Source organism: Pogona vitticeps, chromosome 15, assembly GCF_051106095.1.
Source record: "Pogona vitticeps strain Pit_001003342236 chromosome 15, PviZW2.1, whole genome shotgun sequence".
Lineage (NCBI taxonomy): Eukaryota > Metazoa > Chordata > Lepidosauria > Squamata > Agamidae > Pogona > Pogona vitticeps.
In genome coordinates this window covers 12,046,025-12,064,426 of record NC_135797.1, presented here as the reverse complement: position 1 = coordinate 12,064,426, position 18,402 = coordinate 12,046,025, and the positions used below count along the sequence as shown (strand labels likewise).

Genomic DNA, 18,402 nt, shown 5'->3' with positions numbered 1-18,402 from the left:
GGGGGGGGGGAAAACTTGGCTGAAGGGAAAGGTCTTCGCCTGCGTTGCGGAGGGGCGACCAAAATGAGGCCAGCCTGGCCTCGTTTTTTTGTTGACTACAAATCCCATCGCCCCCTAGCCATGAGCTGGGACGAAGTCTCCGGTACTTTGCTTTTGAATGAAAAGACATCTGGAATTCCTCTTAGTGCCAACTCCTGAAGTCAGATGAGTTATCCGTTCTGCTAGGGCTGCTTGGTCACCCATCCGCCGTCGTACGGTTTACGCTTGGAAGCCTTATTTATTTATTTATTTTTAACCACAGTTCCCAGAATCCCCCAGCTCCATCCAAAAAATGTAATGTTTTTCTGAGCTCCCCAGACACCACACACCCCCTTCTCCTCCTTACGGTGTTGTGTGCTTCAAGGAAGTTCAGGGGGAAAATTCAAAATCTAATAAAGGAAGCCAGTGTGAATTCCAATCATGGGAATTTTGCTGAAAATACAGAAGGGCAAATGCCAGGATATTGAGGCCTCTGAAGCGGGAGGCGGCACTGCAGGCCACCGGTGCGAATCCTGAGATTCTAGGACTCGCCTGTATAGCCTACGTTTCTATTAATTGGTCCTTACAGCAAGCCTAAGTCAGATGGCGAGTGGGTTTCGTGGTCTTGCTCTTTTCACACCCGGATCTCTTGAGTCGTACCGCAACTCTCGCCAACAAACATTGACATTGCTGCCTATTTATATACCTTCAACCCCATTTCCAAGCAGGGTACGAAACAAAATTGTTATAATGCAGTTCTGACTGTGTTAAAACGTGCAGCTTTGTTTAAAATCCATTACTATGAGATCATAATTATTAATCCATCTGATAGGTAGTACCGTATTTTTCGCACCATAAGACGCACTTTTTTACCACAAAACGGGGGTGGAAAATCTGTGGGTTTTATGGAGCGAAGAAAACAGATTATATTTTCCTGTTTTCTTCTCCCAAAAAATTGGTGCGTCTTATGGAAAGGTGCGTCTTATGGAGCGAAAAATACGGGTAAATGGAATCCCTAAATTTAAATATGGTAAAAGCCTGGGAACATGTTCTTTGAAAAAGGGTTCTTTATTTTTTCTAAAGTATGTCCTCTGCTAAAGACCTAAACAAGGCCTGTTCATAGTGAGCAGGAAAAAATGTCTTATTTTCAGGTATTTCCGCACAATCTTGAGAATTCATTCATTCCTTGAAATGAAGAGCCCCGGCTATCTCTGGTGGCCCACGGGCCAGTTAATTTCTTAAATGTGGGCTCACTGATCTTTGTGCCGTTAAAAAAAAACACAACCAATCTGTATCCAGTCCCAGGTATATAAAAGCTGGGAAATTGCTGCTTTAGAAACTCTTCATTATTAGTCACACCGAAAAAAATTGCTATTCATGTCACGGGTTCCGATTCAGCGGCTTTGGATCCTTCCTTGAAAGGTGATCTCAAGAGGGTGCTGGTGGGACTCCTCGAGGTTCGGTCCTGTTTCTGGAACCACAAAAAACTGGTGGGACGGAATAGCCTGGAGTTTCGTGTCCGGCCGGTGTCATACAGTTCATGTCTCCATTTCACCGGAAGGAGATGATGGTTTTGGTTCTAAACCATGAATGGACTGGATGGAGGGGATCGAACTGCAGATTTGACCAGGCCAAACGGAGGCTTTCGGGGGCAGATCGAGTCAGATTGGCAAGGATCTGTGCTTCCAAAGCCTGCTCCATTGCTTTTTTTTTGGGGGGGGGTGTTACCGTCGGCTTCAGCCTCGAAGCCGGACAGCATTTCCATTGCAGCGAAAGTGTCCGGCTCCCCCCCCGGGAACGTCCGATCTGGCTCCGGCCAGAGATCCGTTGGTTACCTCCCATTCGGATGGACCTCGGGAAAGCCAAGGTGTGGCACCCGGATGGCTTGCGGCAGGGAGCCTCCGGCTTGTGACAGTTTTGCTGGCTCTCGGTCCATTTCAGGCCCCCAATTAAAAATGGAAGCTTGGGTCTTTGGGTTCAGCAACACAGCTACTCTTTGGAAGGGGCTTGGGGGTTGGAGTGAGTCCTTCAAAGATGGGTCCCTCGAAGAGAGATCTCTCCAGTCAAAGCATCCCTTTGGGGGAGACTTGATCTCTTTTTTTGCCATTTAGTTGCGCCCTAAGACACGTCCCGGCATCTCGTCAATCAATCAGCTGTAACTGGTTGTTAGGATGCTGTCCGGTGGCTCCCAGCCCTTTGAATGAGCCGTCTCCCCGCTCAGCTCTTGCCAAACCAAGCCTGTGGCTTCCTTGAGGGAGTCTGTCCATCTCATACTTGTTTGTCGGATTTTTTTATGTAACGTAGGTGCCTGTGCCTGATTCAGTTCCTCCGTCGGAAAAAAAGGTGGGGATGAAATGTAAGGAATGGATCCTGAATGAATGAGATTTTGCTTCAGGTTCTCCCCCCCCCCGGCACAAAAGGGAGCCCCCAGCAAACCTCAGATATAGAAAGCCTTCAGTGAGTTTTAACTGATTAAGAGCCAAACTTAAAAGCCGGTGGAACTTTATGCTACAGGATTTTGCCCACTGAGTCCAATTGTGGGCCCTTCTCGCTGGGCGTTGCCTGCACCCTCTGGCCGTGGTGCCGTGGAGGGTATTGTTTTGTTTTACCTTTTAAAAAAAGGTTAGGGGCTAAGCCCTGGGTTTTCTTTATCTCTCTGAAATGCTCTGGTCCAGGGCTGAGCAAGATTTTGTTGGACTGCCGTTTGTCTCAGAGGTGAAGCACGATGGGAGTTGTAATCCAAGGACATCTGGAGAGTCTTTTCCTGCCTGGGTCACCCAGATCATGACCATGGTGTCCTGTATACAAAAGAACACTGTGTTCTGCACAACGGTGTTCTGTATGCTTTCGCACGCTTCTCCAAAACCTCGTGCAAACCCAAAGGGATGTGTAGGTGTGTGTGTGCGTGCAAATAACTGTTTCAACAGCGTTCGAAAGCCGTTGTCGCCCCCGCAGGAGACCACTTTGGGTGCTCCCTCTGCCCACATCTAGCCGAGCTGTTCCCCAGAGCAGATGTTGTCCTCGCCCCGATCTTAAAGCATCCTGCTTGGGATTTGCGACCAAGCCAGAATGGGAACACCAGGGAGGACGCTTGGCACCCTTCCAGGATCTGACCCTTAAGCCCGTGGCGTAGCAGCGCCATAAACCCAGCAGCGGGAAGAAACTTTGCCCTCTGAGTGATAAAGACTTCTCGGGCTGCTGTCAGACGAAAGCACTTCGCGCGTCCCCAGAGACCCTCTTCTCGCCTGCTCTTTGGATGCTCCCGGGGGCTTTGCTGTTCCTCGGCTTTTTACAGAGGCCTCAAAGCCAACGGTGTGACCCACGAGGTGGAGGTCCAGATTCCTCAAAATTGAAGCCTTGGCATCAAAAGCTGGCCACCTCTCTTTCTCTCTCTCCCCCACACACACACACACACACACACACACACACACAAAACACACACAGACTCACACCCGGCCAACCCTCCTCCTGCCCAGGCCTTCCCCGTCATTGGATCGCTGCCCGAGAGATGTGTTTCGACAGCCCAGAAGTGGGTGCAACCGAACGAAAAAGGGAAATCACATGGAACAGAAGCTGCTGGAGAAGCGAGGAGCGCACACTGCCAAGGAGACGCCTGGGGAAAACAACAGAGGTGAGCGATAATCGTTTTTTTCGGTTTCATTCCTTGAACTTGCCTGTCCACATTTTAAAAGCAACACCCCCCACACACAACTGTGCATGTACAATTGCAGATGAATTTCCTAGTTTTTTAAGTGCCCAGGTTCTGTGGCAACCTAGCTTTGGGGAAGGTCAGAGGTCTGGTGACCGAAGTCGATCTGAAATTATCTCGTACCTTCTCCTCTCAAGAGGTATAAAACGCTTTGTGTTGCTATCAAGGCCTCTGTGGGTATCCTCAAAACAGCTTGTGCCAAAGGGAGCTGTCTTCCAAAGTGAAGTGATGAGCAGAGTCCCGATTTCGTTTTCATCCGGTGGCTGGAATATGGGAAGCGAGGGTCCCCTGATGGAAAGCTTGAAGTTAACCATCTGAGATTATTTTCAGCTTCTGGACTGCAAACGTGTCAGTTTTTTTTCTTTGCAAACTGCCGATCAGCTGTTTAAATCGCTGTCTTGCAAAGCTTAGGTCCCGAAAACACCCGTTTTACGAGCGCGGAGGGAGCTGTCAAAATCACCGCCTAGCGAAAATCGGTTTGCGAAGCAGGGACCAAACATTGTCCAGCGAAATTCCTCCATAGGAATCACTGTTTTGCGAATCGCTATAGCGATTGCAAAAAGTCAATGTCTAGTGAAAAAACTGTCATGCGGGGTAACTGTCTAGCGAGGCACCACTGTAGTACCGACTGAAGTGACATTGTGTACATTACTGGGGATTCTGAGCTCTTCCTATCCTTTGTGTTATAAAAGGATGTGTGTGTGTGTGTTCCTTTTGGGGTTTTTATGCCTCTAAGATCTAAAAAAATAAGTTGGCCAGCCCTCGGGTGCGAGATCAACTCAGTTCTGCTGTTGACCTCAGGCAGCAGAATGTCTGGGTCGGCACCGGCTCCTCTTGCTTCCTTTTTAGCAGCAAAATTTTTCACGTGGAGGATGATGAATCATTCCTTTGACACTCAGCAGTTAGGAATGGGAAGTCCCCGCCGATCTACTGGAAATCGTGTGCCGAGATCAACCACCCCATTGAGGTCTACTTTCCATCCACTTTCCGCCCAGAGGCGAAAGTGTTTGACACTGGATTAAGTGAAGCGTTGTCAAATCACTCTTTTTTAATTTTATTTTATTGGGGCTCTGTGATCTTAATACCCCAGAGCCAGGTAGAAATATGTGAGATGCGACGGCAGAAAATTCTAAATGGCATGAGAAGGCATGAAAGAGTTTGTTGTTCATCTCATTCTTGTGGAGTGTTATTTTTTTTAAAAACTGTCGGGAATAAAAAAGAAGGATGTGGGGTTTGTTTGTTTTTTTTGGTTTAATGTGTCAACCTTACTTGGTTGGCCTGCACCGTGACTTTCTTGAGTGGCTGAGGTTTATTCTTTTCTCTACCTATATTCCACTTAAAGGGAAGCCCATCTCGCCGAATTTCGTGCGACGGTATGACCAGTTTTCGTTTCTTCTGTCGCGTGTCCTCGGTTTTGAAACAGAAATTTGCTGAAAGAGTGGAGCGGGCTGGTGCAGCTCTCCTTGAAATGGGTGTTTTCCAGACGGGTCAGGTGGCCACATCCATCATCCGTGTTGTGTGAGGATGATGGGAGCTGTAGTCCAGCACCTCTGAGGGGAGGGGAGGCAAAAAAAAGAGGCATTTCTTCCTTTTCCAGAGGCTGTTCCCCTCGTTTGCCCTGGCTGGAGATGATGGCATCACATCAAGCCTCTCTGTCAGGGGGTGGGGAGGGAAGGGTTCCAGCATCAGCCCCTTGTGGGGCTGAGTCAACCCTTCCTGGCCAAAGGATCCCACTTAAGGCTCAACTTACAAATTCCCCGGAATTGCCACATTCCCCGTTTGCCTCCTGCCCTGAGATTTCCTCCAGGCCAGACTTTTTTTAAAAAATTCTTCACAACAACCCTGTGAGGTCGATGAGGAACACAGAGAGACCGTGAGTGGCCCAAAGCTACCCAGGTGGGTTTCCATGGATGCGTTGAGACCCACATCTCCCCAGACCCGGGCTCCCCTCTGTAACCACTCTACGACACTCTTTCCTGGCAGAACGCTTAACGATGGCAATGAATCGCTCCTCGAGTCAGTAGCCCCCGGCGAACCGACGTACGACGAAAGTTTCCTCTTCATGGACCGGGAAACGTGGTGGGCTTTTCCGTCTGCACTGCGATGGGAAGAAATGGGAAGATTTCAACTCGTTTGGGGACGAGCGAGGGCCAAACCATTCAAGGCCGAGCCCCGAGGAGTTTACAATCTAATCCGATGGTTTAGGGTGGAGCAGTGGATGAAAAGGGAACATGAAATCAGGATAACAAAGCCTCTATCTGGAGCAGGGCCATTGTGTGGGGCTGGAGGCAATAAGGACTCCGGGGTTAAGGTCTCTCTCACCCTGGCATGCGGCTGATTCACTCGGGATTAATCTTTTTAACCTCTAGGATAAGGCCTCAAGGATGCACCGGAGCCTCTCCCCAAATTGACGCTGCTCCTGGCTCGCTTCCACCCATGCCTGTCTGATTCATTCTCTGGCCTCCTGCCCGCCCGCCCACTCCCACTGCGTGTTGTGAGAACTCCAGGACGGCTCCGTTCAGCGCCCATCCTTTTCCAGATGTGCCCCCCACAAAGGGCGAGGACTCCCCCACTCGTGCCTTTTCAAAGCAGCAGGACGCTCCCCCCTCCTGGCCTTTGACCCTGGCGCTGCTTTCACCTGTGTTGGCATTTGTGTGCCAGGCATCGTCTTTCCCCCGTTGGGTTTCTCCACCTTGCATCGTTTAGAATCCTCCTGCTCTCTCGCCGCACCATCTTTTCACCCATCTTAACTCCATATGACCTGCTCTGACGGGCAGCCGCTCTCTCCGGGGCCCGAAGCGGAGAAAGATCATTCTAGACCACGGATGGTCACCGGTCACCTTTTGACTAAAGGGGACGGGGACTGGAATTCTTGACATGCACAGGAGCGGCTTCATCCCCGACTCCCTCTTCAAGCGCTTGTCCGCACAACGAGGTGTTGTCTCCAAAGGTATTTGCTAACCCACTTGGTCGTCCCGTGATGACTCTTGCATTTTTCCGTAATGGGATCACAGCCCGTAAGGCTGGAAAATTTGAAGCTCTCCGGGGGGCTCCTCAGAACAGGGGTGTCTTGGTTCCAAATTGTTCTTGGATTTCCCCTTTCGATTCCATTTTGTGGTTGATTTCTTGGCTGGTGTGGGAGCCATTCTTCTGCCTTCCATTCAGGTGACCTGGAACGAGAGGTTTTCAGGGATTTCCAAGGAACACACTTCTCTGAGAACTGAATTGAAGGTTACCCTCCTGGCACTGGAGGAAGGACGTTCGTTAGATGGCCCATTTTCTCAAAAAAAAAAAAAAAAGAGAGAGATAGAAGGTTTTAGGTCTTCTTCTCGGAGATGTGGGCCATATTGGATATAAATCAGCAAAACGGAAACGAAAGGCCACTGGGTCTCTCAGGTTGATTTCCGTCCTTGGCGTGGCTTTTATTTTATTTTAGGTTTGCGTCTTGCCTGACGTAAGAGAATCTTCTCTTTCCTTTCGCTCCCTCAGGATGACGCGCAATCCCATTTACGACTACCCGGAGCCCTACGCCAATCCTCGGCGTGAGGCGCTGATGTCTGGCCAAAACATCAGCCTCGTGGGCCGGCTGCGCCTCACCCAGGCCGTTTGGCTACAGCTTGGCATCAATTCCGCCACCGCCCTCCACATCTTGCAGCGGGAACCTCCCGGGGTAAGGCCATGTGTCATTTGCACCAGAACTCATCTTTGGTGGATGAACGTTGATGGGAAGAGGACCTCTGAGCCTAGCCAAAGTACTGTATTTTTCCGTATATAAGATGCCCCCATGTATAAGACACCCCCCACTTTTCTAACACCAAATTAAGAAATCTAAGTGGGGCTTAGCAAGTGTAGGGGGAAAGGGATCAAAGTGCTGCAGGATCGCTTTGATCCCTGCTTTCCCCTCCACTTGTTTTTGTCTTCTCCTCTGCTTACTTCCGTGTATAAGACGACCCTCAATTTTAGTCTAAAGATTTTAGACAAAGTATAGTCTTATACATGGAAAAATACGGTAGCAAATGTAGGGTAAAAAGGATCAAAGTGCTGCAGGATGGCTTTGATCCCTGCTTTCTCTCTTTGTGCTAAGCCCCGTGTGGCTTAGCAAAAGGAGGGGGAAAGGGAACAAAGCAATTCCACAAATGCACAATTATTCTGATCCCTTTCCCCCTTATACAGCCATGGGATTGCTTTGATCCTTTCCCTCCACCTTTTGCTAAACCCCATGGGACTTAGTAAGCAGAGGGGGAAAGCAGGGATCAAAGCAATCCTGCAGCACTTTGATCCCTGCTTTCCTTTTGCTAAGGCTTAGCAAGTGGAGGGGAAAGCAGGGATCAAAGCCCTGCGGGATCACTTCGATCTCTGCTTTCCCCTCCACTTGTTTTTGTTCTCAGCTAGCTTCTGTGTATAAGACGACCGTCAATTTTTAGTCTAAAGATTTTAGGCAAAAGTGTAGTCTTATACATGGAAAAATATGGTACAGTGGTGCCTCGCACCATGAGTGCACCGTAGAGCGATGAGGCACTGGCAAAACCACGTATAGGGCAAAAATCACAGAGCGAAGGTCGGTAAGCGGTTCACTTACCGACCTTCGCTTTGCGACCCGCCGATCAGCTGTTTGGCGGCTACAAAATGGCCGCCGGAAGCCCCAAAATGGCCGTGCGCAGCGTTTTCATGCCCTCGTTAAGCGAGCGGAGGGCGTGAAAATGGCTGCCGGCCATTGCAAAACATCGCTGAACGGTGAGTAAATCAGCCGATTGCAACACATTAAATGAAGTTTAATGCGTTCCAATGGGCTTTTCTGCCCCGTTCAGCGATGTTTTCACACAGCGATGGTTAATCCGGAACGGATTAACCTCGCTGTGCGAGGCACCACTGTATTTCCTTCCTCCTCCACTGGATAGGATTGCCACATTTTGTCCCACTAGACACTCTTTTGCGTTCACAATCTGCCTGCCATATATGGGGGGGGGATTGTGTGAAATTCACTTGCTGAACATACCACATCCATGTCACTGGTACAGCCATAAAGGACATTAGCAAGAGGTACGTCTAAGCTCTCTTGAAGAACCATCATCAACAACTCTTGGCCCTCATGTTGAAAACAAAATTGGGATGGGCTGCCTCTTAAACACTGTGGAAATTTCGAAACACATGGCGTGGGGCGAAACATTAAGCCACATCCTGCCAGCCACCGGCATTACACATGCTTTAAGAGGAGTTTTCCTGGCAATCTTTGCCATGCATTTTTTTGGGATATTATAACTTTCCTGCATTACTCACAAGGGACTGAGGTATGCCTGAAGAAGTGGATTGTTATTCCATGAAAGCTTCCCTTTATGGTTTGCTTTTTAGTGGTCTAAGAAAGGTGTCACCTTCTTCTGCAATTTTGTCTTGTGTCATGACGATCACACGGCTTTCTTCGGATATTTATGTGGGACGCAGCTGTTCTTAGAGGGCTCCAGAAGTGGACAAACATGGGGGAGACTCTCGGCTTTTAAGTGACAGCCAAAAAGGCAGTAAGTGATGCTGTGCCTCAAATTAGAACAGAATCGGAGCCTGCTGGGATCTTGGGAGACCACGTGGTCCAGCCACCTGATCAGTACACTGCAGACTTTTGAATGTGTGGTGTGCATCAGTAGACACTTGCACATCTGGACACTGGCTTAAATATCTCGAGCCAAGCGGAAGGCACCAGCTTCCGAGGCTGGCTCTTCCGTACTCAGAACAGCCCTGACTTTTGAAAAGTTCCTTCTGCTATTTCTTAGTCCAGATCGGCTTCCCGGACCCCCCTCTTGGCTTTCCTCCAAGTTTGCTCCATTTTCGGCATGCCCGCTTTTCATGTGTTCGAGGGCAACTGCGGTAACATGCAGTCCTTACTAGTTAAATTCCAGTCTCTGTTCATGGCGGCGTGAAACCTGAGGGTAGTGCAGAAAACAAAACAAAAATCAGGAAAAGGCTGTGTGGTTACAAGAGGAGGTCATACCTTCATTAGATTACTAAAAATCCAAGCAAACAGTTATTACAGAGAGACAGAAGGGTGTCACGGATAGAGCTTTTGGTGTTACGTGCCGTTCAAGTCTGAACTGACTTACGGTGACCCTAATAGGACTTCCAAGGTAAGTGAGATATTGGAGAAGTGGTTTTACCAGTTCCACCACCCCCTAGTGAGTTTCCATGGCTGAGTAATAATTCGAACTCGGGTCTCCTGAGTCGTAGTCCTTCCCTCTATCCACCACACCACCTGGGGTAAAGTGTCAGGTTCAAATACCCGCTCAGCCACCGGGAAACTCACTGGGAGAGGCACTGGCAAAACCATTCCTTAAATGCCTCAAATACCTTGAAAACTATGCCTCGTTCCTTTGGATGTGTTTTTGGCGTCGGTTTTGTTTACTATTTTTAGTGTGCAATTTCTTTGGTTCTTTTAAATATTTGTGTCTCTACTGTTTTTAGCTTTTAAGTCTTGTCTTCTCCTCGTGGGTCCTTTTTTATGGTGAAAGGCTGGGTAAAAATATCTTAAATAAATAAATAAATAAATAAATAAATAAATAAATAAATAAATAAATAAATAAATAAATAAATAAATAAATAAATAAATAAATAAATAAATAAATAAATAGGACTTCATGGCACGTAACAAAAGCAGTGGCTCCAGATCCATGAAAATGGAGAATCTGGGTTTTTTAAATGATATTTTGGGTGCACGCCTGTGAGGAGTAACCAAAGCTAAAACAATTTTGTTTGTGGTGGGGTTTCTTTTCGTTTTCTTTTTCGTTCTGTTTTCTAACCAGACACTGTTTTGAAAGAGGCACACGCTCCTTTGAGAAAACTGGTCCTCTCATGGTGTTTCTCTCCCTCAGACTTGTACAGTCCCGCCTAACCCAGTGCCTCATTACCCCTTCCCATCCTTAGACATTTTTGGTACGGAGATCCAACACGCGGCAGTGCCAGGTGCTGTGCTTACGTCTCCCCGATATTTCGTCCCCGGCTTTTGTCACGACCTATCGCTTACACCAGGATCGTGCAGGTAAGGTGGGTTTGCTTTTGCATTTGGGAAGGATGGGAAGGGAAATGAGGCAGCATCTGATGAAAGCAGTAGAGGTGCCACCTTTTCATTTCACGTGGTTTGCATTCATGGGGGGGTTATAAAAATCCAATTACCGTATTTTTCCACATATAAGACTATATTTTTGTCTAAAATCTTTAGACTAAAAATTGAAGTAAGCTGAGGAAAGAGAAAAAAACAAGTGGAGGGGAAAGCAGGGATCAAAGTGATCCTGCAGGGCTTTGATCACTGCTTTCCCCTCCACTTGCTAAGTCTTAGCAAAAGGAAAGCAGGGATCAAAGTACTGCAGGATGGCTTTGATCCCTGCTTTTCCCTATGCCTGCTAAGTCCCATGGGGCTTAGCAAAAGGAGGGGGGAAGATCAAAGCAATCCCATGGCTACATAAGGGGGAAAGGGATCCCTTTCCCCCTTCTTTTGCTAAGCTCCATGGGGCTTAGCGTGAAGGGAGAAAGCAGGGATCAAAGCCATTCTGCAGCGCTTTGATCCCTTTCCCCCTACACTTGCTAAGCCCCACTTAGATGTCTTAATTTTGGTTTAGAAAAGTGGGAGGCGTCTTATACACAGAAAAATACGGCAATTAAATAATTGTTTATTTATACTCACCTCCCTCTTTTCTCTAGTCACCTGGCTAGAGGGCTCGGATCTGACCTTCCCCAGCCTCCTGCATCTCATCGCCTCCTACTGTTCGATCCCGTAAGTTTTCCCCCCTTCCCCTGCAGTCCTGTTACCTCCTTGGATGGCCCCAAGACAAGAGACTTTCTTCCAGTTGAAACTCATGTATACGTTGGGGGTGAAAATCCTTCGTTATAGAAGGGTTTTCTTATGAAGCGGCAATTTTTTTTTCAGCCAGGGGCTGCCATTCCATCCTAAAGTACATGCCTCGCATGTACAACTTTTATTAGTTCAAATAGCCTTACCCTCATTTAGCATCATAAGTCCCCATTAGAGTAACCCATTTGAGTCTATGGAGTTTACACAGGAGTTGACTCATTGAATCCCTATTCTTTCAGTGGATCCCCGTTGAGTGCCATTGGCTACTCTGAGCCACAGAATACTGGCAGCGTCGGATACTTTTAAGTCAATGCCTATGTTTCAAATGTACTGTACAGTACTATGCTATGGTCACCCAGAAATTTCAATTTTTTTTTAAAAAATTTAAATTTGAAATTTCTGGGTTCGGATAACATGTTTTGAAAAACTTGCTTTAAAAAAAATCATTTCCATCGGTCGCTTGACGAATCTTTTTTTCTTCTTCTCTTTTTAAGGGATATCCTCCCCCTCTCTTTGCGTCTTCCTCGGCCCATCTGGGAGGCCTCATCCTGCCAGCAGCTGGAGGCCATTGCACATTTGGGGCTTGGTGAGTGGCTCAGTGTGACATCAGAGGCAACACACACACACCAGCCTCTGTGGACCCCTAGAATAGCCACCACACCCTTCCTCTTGCATCGCCCTCTTGTTAACTTGAGAGCAATCCACAACATGCATGGAGTGACAGCGGTTTGACTCTGCGGTAGCTGTCATCCTGGCTCCATCCTGTCGGTTCCTGGGATTTAGGGGAGGCCGTGGAAGACAGGAGGGCCTGGCGTGCTTTGGTCCACGGGGTCACAAAGAGTCGGAACGACTTAATGACTAAACGACCATGACGACGAGGAATTTAGGAGTCTCTACTGGAGTTCAGAGGAAGAGCACTAAGAGTTTTCTGACAGAGATTTCCAAGTATCTCTTTGTTGTTGTTCAGTTGTTAAGTCATGTCCGACTCTTGGTGACCCCATGGATCAGAGCATGCCAGGCCCTCCTGTCTTCCACTGCCTCCCGGAGTTGGGTCAAATTCATGCTGGTCCCTTCAATGACCCTGTCCAACTATCTCGTCCTCTGTCGTCCCCTTCTCTCCTCCTGCCCTCACTCTTTCCCAACATCAGGGTCTTTTCCAAGGAGTCTTCTCTTCTCATGAGGTGGCCAAAGTACTGGAGCCTCAGCTTCAGGATCTGTCCTTCCAGGGAGCACTCAGGGTTGATTTCCTTCAGAACAGATAGGTTTGTTCTCATTGCAGTCCAGGGGACTCTCAAGAGCCTCCTCCAGCACCACAATTCAAAGGCATCCGTTCTTTGTCGGTCAGCCTTCTTTATGGTCCAGCTCTCGCTTCCATACATCACTGCTGGAAAAACCATAGCTTTGACTATGCGGACCTTTGTCGGCAAGGGGATGTCTCTGCTTTTTAAGAGTATCTCACCAGACTGCAAATCCCACCTTTCCGTAGGAAAACTAACATGCTACTGAGCTACTATAACCATAGCGTATCCATACTTCTGATCTGCCTCCCGTCATCCTTGCGGACCGGCTGTGCTGGATAGAGCCCATCGGAGTTACAGCATTGGTGGGCGAGGGCGAGGGATATCCCACTTGGGCACGAAGGGCACAGGGTAACCTTACTCCTCTCCGGACCTACCTCATGGGCTCATTTCGAAGCCTAAAAATGTGCAGGTATGACCTCGTAGCCTGCCTGGAGGTCACTGGGGGGGGGAAAGGTGGGATCACCCAAACCAATAATATATATTTATTTAAAATAGTTTTACCCTGCCATTTTCCTTAAAAGGACTCGAGGCGGTTTACATCCTTAAAAGGCACTCTTAAAGCAAACAACGGAGAGTATACAAATACTAAAAAAAGATCAAACACTCATGAGACAAAAGAAAGAGCAACACCCAAAGACATTGAGAGCAGAAAAGTGGCGCTATCTATTTTAAAAAGTCACTCAGGCTGGTGGTCACTCAGGAAAAGCTTTGCCTCCTTCCGAAAGGATGACAAAGATCAGACCAGCGTAGCCTCCGGTGGCTAATAATAATAATTTCTTTCTTTCTTTCTTTCTTTCTTTCTTTCTTTCTTTCTTTCTTTCTTTCTTTCTTTCTTTCTTTCTTTCTTTCTTTCTTTCTTTCTTTCTTTCTTTCTTTCTTTCTTTCTTTCTTTCTTTCTTCTTCTTCCTTCCTTCCTTCCTTCCTTCCTTCCTTCTTTCTTTCTTTCTTTCTTTCTTTCTTTCTTTCTTTCTTTCTTTCTTCCTTTCTTTCTTCCTTCCTTCCTTCCTTCCTTCCTTCCTTCCTTCCTTTCTTTCTTTCTTTCTTTCTTTCTTTCTTTCTTTCTTTCTTCCTTTCTTCCTTCCTTCCTTCCTTCCTTCCTTCCTTCTTTCTTTCTTTCTTTCTTTCTTTCTTTCTTTCTTTCTTTCTTTCTTTCTTTCTTTCTTTCTTTCTTTCTTTCTTTTTGCAAAGCCAGCTTTTATATTTCAAAAAGCAGTTGGCTAATCACTTTTCCTGGACCGTCGCACATTTTTTTTTACAATGGAAAAAAAGGAAGGGAAAAAAAAAACTATTTTTCATCTCGTTGAGGACTGTCCAACCAGCTGGGCATTGCATTAATCTGGGAGGAGGGAGGAAAAACAAAAAAAATATGGCCCATCAGAGCCGAACGCTGGGCGATGCAGTCTTCCATCGAGCACGTTCCCTCTTGTAGGGTGGCGGATCTCGGGGGTGGGGGTGGGGGTGGTTGATCTTCCCCAAAGCCTCTGTTTGTACTATTCTCCCTATTGCAATTTTATTTTATTTTTTTTTAAAGTTAGCCATGGGGTTCATAAGTCAAATTTAGAAAAGCAGAGTGGGATCACTTTTTATGGGACTGTCAAAATTTCAAAAAGGAAGGAAGGAAAAAGGGGAAAGTAAGCTTCAGACGGTCTTAAATCAGGCTTGTTGTTGGCCAAACGTGGGAAACCGTTCTGGATTCATCGTCCTGGCCAGATGTTAAAAGCCATCAGATCGAATCTGCAAGCAGAGGGAGTTTGCAGATTCAGGCGTGATCCGGTTTGCCCTACAAATGCAATCCAATGCATTACAACATCAAATTCTAATTTATTGATATATCTTTTATATCGGATTTTTTCAGTACACAGCACTTGCTAAGTAAAAATGGACAATTATTAATAAAGGGACATAAGCCATATTCTCAATAAAAACAGCCGGAGGTTCAGGACTACACGATGCTTTTAATGGGCTTTTGCGATGATCTTTCTCACTGTGTGGGTTTCACAAGAATAGGAGAACCATGGAAATCTTTTTTAGCTCCCTGTGACTGGGGTTGATGCAGGGGTGCATCCCACACACCCCTGCGGTTGCCTAGCAACGGGGCTCTATCCTGTTTTCCCCCCGTTTGGCAAAGACAGGGTGGGTGGGAAGAGGCTCGCTGAGGAGAAGACGTGGCAACTGTCGCGTGGCAACTGTAGGGGAGGGCGCGTGGCTCATCAGGACCTGGATTCACCTCCCGTTGAAAAGAATCCGGCAGGGAAAAAAATGAGTTGGAAAGGGCCGAAGAAGGCGTATGACCGCCGAAAGTCCACAGAAGGTCATAAAGGCCTCCGGAATGGTCTGCCACGGAACTGACATTCAAACGTGATTTAAAAAGAGTCACGGATGGTTGGGGAGCAGGCCCATGTTCGCCGGCTAACCCTGTCCAGGCTTCTTCCGTTCCGCCTCTGGTAGCTGGCCGGCCACGTTAGCCATCTCAAAGATGGCCAACAGGATGGGAAAGGTCTTGGGCTAAGCAGTATAGATCACGTGGTGGTTGTGGGGTTTTCTGGGCTGTTTGGCGGCATTCTGGAGGTTTTTCTTGCTAACGTTTCGCCCGTCTCTGTGACCGGTCTTTTCAGAGGACAGGAGACAGGACTCCCACAGACTGCCCCAGAGCACCGACAGAGTCCGAACTCTGTCTGTGCTCTGGGGCAGTCTGTGGGAGTTCTGACTCCTGTCCTCTGAAGGGGCCGGCCACAAAGACAGACAAAACATTAGGAAGAACAACCTCAAGAACACGGCCAAACAGCCCAGAATACCCACAACAATCGTCGGATCCCAGCTGTGAAAGCCTTCGGAAATACAGTATTGATCACACTTTGCTCCTTTTCCTTCTGTCCCCCATCCCAGAATTCTGGAGCTCATCTCTCAACACAAAGGAATTGGACATCCCCACTCCCTTGGCGTTGCCTTCTGGGGTGGATGCCGACTCTGGCCCCGCGGGAGACGACCGGACGCACGCCGCAGAGCCAGCGGGCAGGACGCCTACCAACCTTTCAAACCCGCCGTGGAGTGGACCACTGCGCGGAGACGTGGGTGTCCGGCGCCAGTACTTCAAGAACCACGTCAAGGTACAAGTGTCCACGGAAGCCGCGAGTCCTCTCTCGCCGCCTGCAGCCCCGCCACCGCCCATCCCTGTCGGGAAGAAGATGAAGAAGAACCCACGGCCGTCTCCGACGGAGAGAAGCCAGCCTTCGAATCCGAGCCCGTGGGCTGGAGTTTCTTCCCAGGCCGCGATGAAGCGGGAAGACTACCGTATACCCCAGACCCAAGAGAGGGTGTCCAGTGGCCACCCCAGAGCCACTCTGAACCCTCCCTCGTCTCTGGATCAGCCGCTGCAGGTTATGGAAGAGGAACAGCCCGAGTTACGCGACCAAACAGCCGAGCTCGGCCACTTTCGGTGCAGCTTCCCAGTCCAAGAAAATTTGGGCCACGGAGGAAGAGACCACGGCCTTTCCTTCTCCGGGCCTTCGTGAGCCGATCCGGGTGCCGTGCTTATTTTGTCGAGAAGACAAATGCCAAGACTCGCAGGTGTGTCTCTGAAGGAAAAGAGAGAGAGAGAGAGAGAGATGGTGAATGGATCCTAAATTCTGGGGAAAGAATATCGTCTGGAAGCCAAGAATTCTCAGCACGGGACCAACGTTTTTTTGGAGGGAGCGTCTGTGCCTGCATGTATTTTCGGATGCTTTCAAAACTATCTGTTCCAACCAGTGAATTGCAGTGTTTAATTTCAAAACTAGGCCAACCCACCTCGCAGGGGCCGTGAGGATCCGACGGGAAGGGAGTGCAAAGCCCGTCCATCATCTGGATATTCTGGGAGGAAAGCTGAGATGCAAGTGGAGTTCGTAATTCAAGAATTCAAGGCATTCCCTGAATGGACCAATATTGTATAACCGTTAGGGTTTCTTTGAGGGTCGGCCGAGCTCCCTTTGTGACCGGAAGCGTCACAGGTAGTAGAGGGTGTAAAATTAGGGGAGGAGAAGAGAACTCTGCATGGCTACTTGGGAGGAATACATACATCAGACGGAAGTAGAATCTTCGCTTCGTTTTCGAAAGTGTTCCCAACGATGGATTCTGTTGGATGCAGAGAGGCTAAATGCAACAGGCGAGCCCCACCTGAGGCCAACAACAACAACAACCCCAAAACAAGGCAGAAAAACATCGCTGTATTGAACAAGCTGCTAGAAAATTGTTGTTATTTTTTTCCCCTTTTAATCTTACCCTAAATCCATCCCTGTCTATGTTTGGCAGCGTGTTGTGTTGACCATGTTCTACCCCTGCCAAATAACGGTTCAGTTTAGGTTGCCGTTTTATATATTGCGCTTTGCCTACGTTGGATCAAGGGCAGGTATAAAATTCTTTGAATAAAGACTGTTGTTATGATCGGCGGGAATACTTTTTTAATTCAGTGACATGCCAATCCATATCAGAACCTCGGGAACCCTGGTTCTCATAAATACCCACGGTTTAACCGTTTAAACGTGATTTAAGCTCTCTGCCTAGTTGAGTTAAACCACAGAAGCCTCTGGGCTGCAAGGTCAGAAGAACAGCCGTCGCAAGATCGAATCCACGCAATGGAGGGAGCCCCAGCTCCCGCCAACCTAGCAGTTTCAAAGCATGTAAAAATGCGAGTCGATAAATAGGGACCACCTCAGTGGGAAGGTCACGGCATTCCATGTCTAGTCACGCCGGCCACGTGACCACGGAAACTGTCTACGGACAAACGCTGGCTCTACGGCTTGAAGACGGGGATGAGCCCCGCGCCCCTAGAGTCGGACACGACTGGACTAAACGTCAAGGGGAACCTTTATGTTTACCTAGCTGAGTGTAAATGATGATATTATAATAAGGAACACACACCCAATAATTTATGGCAGGAAGGCTGCTATCAGAAGAAAAACCTGACCATTTTGTCTCTTCTGCTTTGCTGATTCATACCCCCTTCCCCATCCTAAGGTTACGCCTGGTGACCCACCTCCCCTTCGTAGGCGAGCCAAGCAAGGTTGCCAAAATATCAACATCAGGGCAGTGTAATCCAGGGAGTTTGGGGGGTGAGATGAGATACGTGAATGCCGGAGACCGAGAGGCAAAAGGCATGTGGAAAAAATGCAATGTGACTAGGTGCATTTTTTAGCAGTAACTCACTCCTGCCTGTTCTGTGCCAGCTTCCTTTGGGTTGAAATAACTTCCCTTCCAAGCCATGGGGCACACCCTTGACACGAGGACAGGTGTGCCTTTTAAATATGTCCAGAATACTGCGCACCTCTGCCTAAGGCCATCTTTTTCTCTTCAAGAAGACAAGTCGCAAGGGAGAAAGGATACAATGGTGCCTTGCTAGATGATGATAATCCGTTCCACTGAAATCGCTGTTTAGCGAAATCATTGTCAAGCAAAAAGCATTTCCCCGTCGGAATGCATTGAAACCTGTTTAATGCATTCCAATGGGGAAGAATCGTCGTTGTCTAGCGAAGATTGGCCATAGGAAAGCCGCTTTGCAAACCACCGAT

General features: G+C 48.1%; 1 protein-coding gene across 3 annotated transcripts; it reads left to right on the top strand.

Moving 5' to 3' along the window:
- Window positions 1-2,718: 2,718 nt before the first annotated feature.
- RIN1 (Ras and Rab interactor 1) lies at window positions 2,719-17,278 on the top strand. 3 transcript variants are annotated; one of them, XM_020816014.3, is made up of 6 exons: window positions 2,719-3,649; window positions 7,217-7,397; window positions 10,634-10,748; window positions 11,408-11,480; window positions 12,053-12,144; window positions 15,746-17,278. In XM_020816014.3, exons 2-6 carry the CDS (start codon window positions 7,218-7,220, stop codon window positions 16,369-16,371), a joined length of 1,086 nt encoding a protein of 361 aa, XP_020671673.3. In that variant the 5' UTR covers window positions 2,719-3,649; window position 7,217; the 3' UTR covers window positions 16,372-17,278. The 3 variants fall into 3 exon arrangements, with proteins under 3 accessions (XP_020671673.3, XP_078238219.1, XP_078238218.1); XM_078382093.1 differs by lacking the exon at window positions 2,719-3,649 and adding an exon at window positions 4,190-6,677; XM_078382092.1 differs by lacking the exon at window positions 2,719-3,649 and having other exon boundaries at window positions 6,704-7,397.
- The last annotated feature ends 1,124 nt before the right edge of the window (window positions 17,279-18,402 follow it).

Coding starts and splice junctions, on each gene's coding strand:
- RIN1 (XM_020816014.3), top strand. CDS start 7,218: ATGACGCGCAATCCCATTTACGACTACCCGGAGCCCTACGCCAATCCT. Junction 10,749..11,407: donor CTTACACCAGGATCGTGCAG/GTAAGGTGGGTT, acceptor TCTTTTCTCTAG/TCACCTGGCTAGAGGGCTCG. Junction 11,481..12,052: donor GCCTCCTACTGTTCGATCCC/GTAAGTTTTCCC, acceptor TCTCTTTTTAAG/GGATATCCTCCCCCTCTCTT.